General features: G+C 44.9%; 1 protein-coding gene across 3 annotated transcripts; it reads left to right on the top strand.

The window, feature by feature from the left end:
• The first annotated feature begins 61 nt into the window (after positions 1 to 61).
• LOC125984829 (abl interactor 1) lies at positions 62 to 8,961 on the top strand. 3 transcript variants are annotated; one of them, XM_049747103.2, is made up of 12 exons: positions 430 to 502; positions 1,035 to 1,090; positions 3,353 to 3,520; positions 4,273 to 4,449; positions 5,037 to 5,051; positions 5,243 to 5,349; positions 5,484 to 5,624; positions 5,946 to 6,046; positions 6,177 to 6,398; positions 7,423 to 7,509; positions 8,145 to 8,327; positions 8,398 to 8,961. In XM_049747103.2, exons 2-12 carry the CDS (start codon positions 1,088 to 1,090, stop codon positions 8,571 to 8,573), a joined length of 1,380 nt encoding a protein of 459 aa, XP_049603060.1. In that variant the 5' UTR covers positions 430 to 502; positions 1,035 to 1,087; the 3' UTR covers positions 8,574 to 8,961. The 3 variants fall into 3 exon arrangements, with proteins under 3 accessions (XP_049603058.1, XP_049603059.1, XP_049603060.1); XM_049747101.2 differs by lacking the exon at positions 1,035 to 1,090 and having other exon boundaries at positions 62 to 502; XM_049747102.2 differs by lacking the exons at positions 1,035 to 1,090; positions 5,037 to 5,051 and having other exon boundaries at positions 62 to 502.
• The last annotated feature ends 138 nt before the right edge of the window (positions 8,962 to 9,099 follow it).

Below are 9,099 nucleotides of genomic sequence, written 5' to 3'. Positions count from 1 at the left end.
TAAACCGCATTCATTTGTGGGAAATGTAGTGCATCAGCGCGGTTTGGGTGAGCGAACGCAAATGAGTTTTATTATTTTAGCCACGTACAAATGTGTAACGGAGTTTATATCTATCTATCACTCCCTTACATAACTCTTGAATTGAATCAAGTAAATAATCTAATGGCCTAATGAGTAATCCTGACCCGTATTATTATCGCGTTGGCTATTGTGCATGACAAGTTACGCTCCGCTATTCCAGACGGGGGAGCCGCTCTCTTTCTCCCGGCCACAGAGCAGCAGCATCGCCTCGCTTCGCCTCTCCTCTCCTCGCCTCGCCTCGCCTCGCCTCGCGTCGCCTCATTGAACAAGGCAGGGAGAGGAGAGAAATGCAAAGGGATGTAAGATGGCAGAACTACAAATGTTGTTAGAGGACGAAATCCCTGCCGGTAAACACGCTCTTGTCGAGAGCTACCAGAACCTTTCCCGGGTAGCGGAATATTGTGAAAACAACTATGTCCAGGTAAGATATTTGACATCGCATTCGACGATTTGGTGGTGATGTTCGTCGTGTCTGCGGTGCCATGGTGGGAGAAGTGTGTGAGAGCACAGCGACGGGAAATGCGCGTCTTCTAAGGGAAATGATCTTCGAAACGATACAAAAGTGTCCTTTTCAGCCACCATTACAATCTAGGCGTATAATGTAGCGAGAGTAGGACAAATCGTTTGTAGTTGGGGAAAGCGAGGCTGCCATCGCTGTGTTACCAGCTACTGCTGCTTTTGTACAGTAGAGGGTGTGTCGTTGTCCGAGTGTTTAGTCACTGACTGCAGTTTACGACGTAACGTGCTGCTGCTGCTGCTGCTGCTGCTGCTGCTGATGATGATGATCGACATATAAATAACACGTTTTACGAGGCCTTTGCTTTGTCACTCATGTCGAAACAAATGTCCAATTGCCTCATTGTAGCCTTAAAACATTTGGAGTAAGAATCGTAATACAGCATTTTCTACCGTTTATAAATGGTGAGCGAGCATCCCATTTTTTTTGTTTACAGAAGACTAGAAAAGCTGGGACTCAAATCGCCTAACCACCCCGAATAGACAATGTATGGTTCGTATCTCCAAATATTACAAGTTGAATGTGATGGAATTGAATGGATAGGCTATTTCCAATGCAAGTGAGTGAGAGGACTGCATATTTGGTTATGTGCACACATCATGGATTTATGAGCCAATGCAAAGGCTTTGTGCTTGTATATGTGCGCAAATGCTTTGTATTGCAAAGGTTAGCGTCTCTAATCTATTTCCCCTTTTGGAAGCTAAACGAGCTAACCCAAATACTGTGCGCTTGGAACACGTCAATGTGATGTCGTGCAGTTCGACACCCACCATTTTTAACAGCAAGTTTCACTCGTCGCATCAGGTTATTGCTGCTTCGTGAATGGAACTCATCAAAAAGTCATTCGCTCATATATCAAGGTATCAGCATGGAGTGGATCTCAGACCGCAGGTGTACCGAATATGTGCATGTATGTACAGGTAGGTAGGTAGGTGTATGAATGGCATAGCCGTTTAAATCACATTCAGCTGAAATAATAATGCACGTGTTGTCACCATTCATCCAGCCAGAAAACAGTGTACGTGACAGTGGTATGGTCAAATGTGGCACACACTACTCAGATGACATGTTTCCTGATACAGTACATAAAATAATGCTCACCGTGAATGCTTTCACGGGCAAGAAAGAGGACCAGCATATTGTGGTTTGAGAATAATGAAAGTTACAATTGAATAAAAACTGAAGTGCGAAAGACAGGTCAAATACAAATTGATGGCTGCTCTAATAAGTATCTAACTGTTCCTCCTTTGGCAAGGTCATTTAAGATCACATGATTAGGCAGTTTCGCTCGCCAAAAGTATCTCTGGTACAGTGACAAGCTCTATCATAACTCCCAAAGAATAAATAATGGTGGTATTATTACACTAACACACCTTTTAAATGTTAGTAGATGATGAGTCATGGCAAATTTTGGGGGGGCATTTAAACAACATTGATGGGATTTTCGATGAGAGAATTAAAATGAGCGAAAGGATAATCCCTGAGCCTGAACAGAGTAACATGAAATCCAAGTGTTAAAACCTTTAAAAAAAAAAAAACAGAGAAATTTGGATACACTATTTTTAGCTGCTTAGATGATTATTGTGTTCTTATACTCGCATACTGTATACTCGCATAGTGTAGCATACACGTATATATACCAGTGGTTCTTAACCTGGGTTCCATCAAACCCTAGGGGTTCGACAGAGCCCCACTGAGGAGGTCCGAACAAACCTGTTTTATCATGTAGCTTCTGATTTGCCAGTATGATTGTGTTGGTTTTGTTCTTTGAACAAGGTGATGTTCATGCACAGCTCATTTTGTGCATTAGTAAAAAACGTCTATGTCTTGAATTTTAAAAAAATACATTTTCACTAACGATATATATATATATATATATATACGTGTGTGTGCGTGTGCGTGTGCTTGTGTATGGAGAGAGACAGAGAGAGAGACTTATAATAATGATCACCACAGGCAGTTAATGCATTCATTCATCATGGGACATTGGTTTATTTTTAGTCTAAAAAGAGTAGCTCAACGTGGAGCCTTATTTTGCTTCCAAACTATAAATATGTCTTTCAGTTCCTCTGAAACAGGTGTCAAAGTCAAGATCCGGCCGGGGGCCAGATACGGCCCGCCGCGTCATTTTCTGTGGCCCGCGAAGACAAATTGCGCATCAAATTCGTTTGTCATTACTAGAATTGCAAATTGTCTTCACTTTTAATCATATCTTTTATATTTGACCAGTTTTTGCTCATCTGATTTGAAAACGAGTTATTTGTCAGTTTGTTTTGTAGCTTTTACTGTATATAATATGAGGTGCTCATGAATTTATTTGGGTTGCCAGTCATAATGGCCCTCGGAAAGAAGCTAGGACTACAATGCGGCCCGCGAAAAAAAATGAGTTTGACACCCCAGCTAGAGTCTAGCTATTTAAAGACACACGGAAACAGATGGCTCAAGCAGCCGGGTGAAGGTGCGTGATTGATTATATGAAATGTTTCGGTATTCCTACTCACTTGGCTGGACACTTGTCCCATGATGTCCATCTGGGAGATTCACAAAGTTGTTAGCACCGAGATCCATCAACTCGTCGCTTGACAGAGTCTTCCAAATAAAACAAAGAGTGTAGTCAAGTCAAGTCAAGTTTATTTGTATAGCCCTAAATCACAAACCGTCTCAAAGGGCTTCACATAGACAAGAATTGACAATGATTCTCAAAGTATCCCCTGATCTTAAGCTCTCTACTGTCTTTCTGTTCTCTTTGCTCAGGCTCAAGACAAGAGGAAGGCCCTGGAGGAGACCAAGTCGTACACCACCCAGTCTCTGGCCAGCGTGGCATACCAAATCAACGCCTTAGCCAACAATGTGCTCCAGCTACTGGACATCCAGGCGTCGCAGCTACGACGCATGGAGTCCTCCATCAACCACATCTCCCAGGTACAAAAAAAAAGTATTAGTCACACCAGCATCATTCTATTTTGAATGACTAGATAGTTTCCAAAATAACATGAAACTACTCCGCGGACCAGCATTAGTGGCTCACAAGTCCGCTAAGGTGAATTGAAAGGAACGGAAGTGCATCGACAGCGACTTATAATATGCTTCGGTACCGTCAATCTCAAGCACTTAGCTCGCAGGTATCAAAACCGAGCCGATGCCAAGCCGTCGGTCCAGCTCTAAATTGCCAATTACAGCTGCATGGAAAGGGCATTAATCATACAAGAGCTGGCAAAAATCCCCACCCCTTCTTTCGTCATGACTCGTTTTCCCATGCTCTTTGCGTGCGACACAAAGTCATGCCCCCTGCCTGTCAAAAAGTGAATGTTCTCTCCACCGTGTGCTCCATTAAGCCTGTCAAGGTCCAAATGAGATCCCGACACTGGCACTCACGCTTGCTTAGCCTTTTCAACTGCCGTTTTACTCCACGAGCTTCAGGACAGAGCACGCACGCACGCACGCACGCACGGTTCGACGCTCTCTGCCCTTCCTCGGACGTGCTCCAAAATGGCCGCTCTTCCACTTTTGCTCGTGTATATACACGACGTACTTGTATGCTATTTCCATTTGCTCTCCATCTTACAGCAGGTTGTAGGGTGGAACAGGCTGCTATATTTAGCTGTGGAGAAAAGAAACAGAGTCATTTAATGGCTGATCTAGTAGCTGTTCATTTCTTGCTTTATCTCCCGCAGACGGTGGATATTCACAAGGAGAAAGTTGCCCGTCGTGAGATTGGCATCCTGACCACCAATAAAAACACCTCCCGCACCCACAAGATCATCGCCCCGGGCAACATGGAGCGGCCCGTGCGGTACATTCGAAAACCAATCGATTACACGCTGTTGGACGATGTGGGCCACGGAGTCAAAGTAAGCCGGATTCTGCCCAAATAAAATCAATGATTTTTTTTTTTTTTTTCTAGCCGGTCTTTTAATACAAACTCGTACTCCAATGTGCTGATAGACAAGCTTACAATTGGCCTTTAGTAGCGCACAGGAAGCAGTCCTGTTTGCCAAATGTGACCCATCGCTTGCTTTCTCTATAGAATCCGGAGGAAATGTTTTGTTGACTCTTTCCTGCCTCACGCTTGATGTGTATTCTGTCTCTGCATGATCCATTCGCCGCTTCCTCTTTTTTTCACAAAGCAGCGTGTACGTGTTTGGGTCCTTTTGAATGTTGTCGGCATTGATTGCTGGCATGTTTAATCTTCATCCGACTTTGCCAAGATAGTGTCCGTCTTCTGGTTTGCAAACATCTCAGTCGCAGATTCAGTTCGTCAAACAAAATGACACCATTGATTATTTCTATTTCAATGCCAGGCAGACCAGGACATTTTTCCTCTCATTACTATATCTTAACAGCTTGTCACTTAATGTTGCTGAAAGAAATGACCATTAACCAATGAGCATATCTTTTTCTTTCTTTCTTTCTTCTCTGTTTTTCTTCTTCCACTCAGTGGCTTAAAGCCAAGGTAAGAGATAATAGTTACCTTTTCTTTTCTCTTTACCACAATGCATTCAAACTACACCTGATATGTGCATTGGTTCAACTCACATGAATGAACGAACGAACGAACTTTTTGCTCAGTAATTAAAAGATTGTCACGAATAGGGAACATGCCAATGTCTGTCAAGTGTTCTTAACAGCTCTTTTTCCCCTCAGCAAAATGGGAACAATGCTGCAGGACGAGGAGGAGGGACACTGTCTAGAACAAACCCACCAACCCAGAAACCCCCGAGCCCCCCAATGGCCGGCCGCGGTACCTTGGGGTAAGATTGAGTTGATTTGAAAAAAATCAGTAGGCGTTATTGAGACACACCTCTTTAAAAAAAAAAAAAAAAGTCATTTGAGGATGGGTTCGACCTCCCTGGAAGACAGCATTTTTTTTTTTTTTTTTGTCTAGGCGCAACACCCCTTACAAAACGCTGGAGCCAGTGAAGCCTCCAGTGGTGCCCAATGACTACATGACAAGTCCAGCCCGACTGGGCAGCCAACAGAGCCCCGCACGTACAGCCTCCCTCAATCAGAGGCCCCGGACACACAGGTACAGCTGATCGATCTCACCTTTCTTTATCCAGCAGGCGCAAACACACTTTAGGGAACCGGAGTTAAATGAACCTTCTCTGACAAATGTCTTTTCGTACACATTTCAACAACAAGGATGTTAATTCATGAAGTGTCAACAAAGGCCACACTTTCTTATTACGGGAGGCAGACAAATAGCCGGTAGCCTTTCAAACCTGATTTGGCATCTGACAAAGCAGACTCCGTTACCACGGTGACATGTCATGGCAGGCAGGGAGAAACCATTACGCTTGGATGGACTTTGTCTCACACATCCTTTTTTTTTTTTTCAAATACGCAGTGGCAGCAGTGGCGGTAGCGGTGGCAGAGAGAACTGTGGAAGCAGTGGCGTGGGTGTCCCCTTGGCGGTCCCGACGCCTTCTCCTCCCAGTATGAGCCAAGGTGAATCGTCTTTGCCATCTTTTCACCTTGGTACTATTTGAAGCCTACAGGATCTCATCAAGGATGCCGTTTGAAGTTAATCACACAACGGATTTGTCAGACTGTAAAGCTGTTATTCCTGCTCCCACAGCGGCGGCGGCGGCATCTTCTGCCTCCGTGCCACAAGGTCCCGGGCTGGGTCCGATCCCCATGTCCCAGTTTGGCACCATCTCTCGTCAGATCTCACGTCATAACTCTTCCACCACCTCCTCAGCCTCCATGGTGTCAGCCACGGGGACGTATCGCCGCGCTCCCTCTGTTTCTTCTCAGCAGCCTCATATTAACGGGGGCCCAGCATTCTCACAGAATTCAGGTAACTGGGTGTTGCGCAATTTTAGCTAGGAGTTCATTTTTAGTCCGTGGCTACGCAGAAGAGCTCAAAGATCTAATGTTGGCTGTTCGTAATTGATATTTCCGATTGAAATTTTAATAAGTGTCCTTTTACAACGGAATAAGGAAACATTTCAGGTAACAGCTGCTTCTAATTAAAAAAAAAAAAAAAGAGAAACTCATTTTGTTTTGTTGATTCGTTGGAGAAGGGCCCAGTTTATCTTAGCAACATCACTCTGAGCAATTTTGCTCTAATGGCTTCTCTCGTAGGACAACATAAAACAGAGAGAGAGGAAGGAGGTTTGGGATCTTACGTGGGAAGCGATAATGACCCAGCAGGCTACCAAAACTGGGACATCCTCTTTGAATTGAAATGTTTTTACAGCAAACGGACATAGACAGTACACACTGCCTGGCGTGCCAGCTCAGTGGCCTAGTGGTAGAGTGTCCGCCCTGAGACTGGAAGGTTGTGGGTTCAAACCCTCATACCAAAGACTGTTGCAATTGCAGGGACCCATTGCCTCCCTGCTTGGCACTCAGCATTAAGGGTTGGAATTGGGGGGTTAGATCACCAAATGATTCCCGAGCGCGGGCGGCGCCGCTGCCGCTCGCTGCGCCCCCAGGGGATGGATCAAAATCACACGGGGAGCGATGGCTTCAATGCAGAGGACAAATTTCACCACACCCAGCAGATGTGTGTGCGACGATGATCACTGGGACTTTAAAACCTTTTCTGCTTTTTCTTATTTAATTGCCAAATAATTGGGTAATCTTTGGAGCCAATTTACCTTAGAACGGTCCTAATCCTCTGTCTGCTTCTCAACAACAATTATTCATGATTTTTTTTCAATGCTCCTGCACTACACTTTGTCTCACATACTTGATGCTTTTGTCCTCACCTTTCTTCAGTGCTCACTCTTCCATATTGTTACTTGGCTCCTCACTTGTTCTTTTCTCCGTCCACCAACCGCATCAACATTCTCTCTGCTCATCTGGTGCCGCTGTAGTCTCCGTGGCTCCTCCGCCTCCCCCGATGGTCCAGCTGACCCCACAGATCCCTCTGACTGGCTTTGTGGCCAGAATGCAGGAGAGCAGTAAGTACTCCGATGAGATGTTGCCAGTTCAAGACATTGTTGCATTCAGTTTGAAGCAGCATGTGGATTGCTGAGAATGTTTCTCAGCATGCACATACTGCTTAACATTGACTCCGCTTGCTTGGTGACTTTTCGCACTCGTACCTCTGCTCGCACTTATTGTGTGCTGAGTCCCTGGGATTTCTTTTCTGTTGCCATGGTGACGGATCACATCAAGCTTGCAACCAGTTCTCGCTCCATTGAGGGGTGAAAATGTGACCCGACGCTAGTTCCCGGTCCATCCTCCGCCTGTCTCTAAAAAATACAGTTTGATGTTGAGCTTTTCTGTCAAATAGTCGAGAAAAACATCATTCTGGACTATATCGTACATGCTCCAGATTTCAAACAAATGAATTCTGTTGCCCTCTACTGAGGAGAAAGATGACTGCATCTTCTTCTTTTTTTTTTTTTTAATTCATCTTCACCATTATACAAGGTGACTGACTGACTGACTGCAGGTTGATGAGAATTTAAAATTGCTGGAGTGTGATATAATTCATTTCATTTCCTCTGTTATTGTCAGTTAGCAGTATTTTCATTTTAATCCGCTTTCATTTTCATTCACTCTAATAACGTTTGCTTTTGTTGCCCTTCAGTAACAGACAGCCCAGCCCCACCGCCTCCGCCTCCGCCCGAGGACATGGGTATGTTTGAGGAGCCCCCACCTCCTCCTCCTCCTCCTGTCGACTATGAAGAAGAGGAGGCCGCAGTTGTCCATTACAGTGACCCCTATGCCGACGGAGATCCTCACTGGGCCCCTAAGGCCTATTTAGAGAAAGGTAAGTCGAAACGACGTCCTTTTTGAGGAGCGCTCATTTTATTGGAATGTTCTTTTCTGTCATTTCTTAGTTGTGGCCATCTACGACTACAGCAAGGACAAAGAGGATGAGCTGTCCTTTATGGAAGGAGCCATTATTTATATTATCAAGAAGAACGACGACGGCTGGTTCGAAGGCATCTGTAACGGAGTCACCGGACTCTTCCCGGGAAACTACGTCGAGTCCATCATGCACTATGCTGACTAGGGAAAAATCCAATCAAACGCACACCTAAAATGGATTCGAAGGTAAAACAATGAAGGCGTACAGGTGAAGGCGGCTCTTGCAGCTCTCATCTGTCATTTTGAATGAAGTGCCACGGCAAAATGTTTGGAAACGTACCATTTGGGCTCGAGAAAAGCACAATGGCTGCTGAAGCTTTTGGAAGAGCCATTTCTGTAGTTTACAACGTGAAGGGAGGCGATGGAAGCATTTCAGCAGCAATTTTGCATTCCAAACTTCAACTATTTGCCTCGTCAGACATGAGAAGGAGGAATATTTTGAAATGCTTGAGTTCGTATGTTAGTGCAGCACAGCCAGTATCATATTTGCAGTCCGGTTCTTCCACAAAGTGCTGCATCACTGAGAGTGACACTTACCCTTTGTTGTGTTGCTGTGCCCTCTTGCGCTGTATACCCGCAGACTGGCCACGTGGTTCCCTCTACCGGAAAAAAAAGCAATCATTAGCACACGACCGAATGTCAAACTTGTTTTGTCTGGCTCCAGCGATATT

The sequence above is a fragment of the Syngnathus scovelli genome, chromosome 17, assembly GCF_024217435.2.
Source record: "Syngnathus scovelli strain Florida chromosome 17, RoL_Ssco_1.2, whole genome shotgun sequence".
Lineage (NCBI taxonomy): Eukaryota > Metazoa > Chordata > Actinopteri > Syngnathiformes > Syngnathidae > Syngnathus > Syngnathus scovelli.
This window is presented reverse-complemented; position numbering and strand designations above follow the sequence as displayed.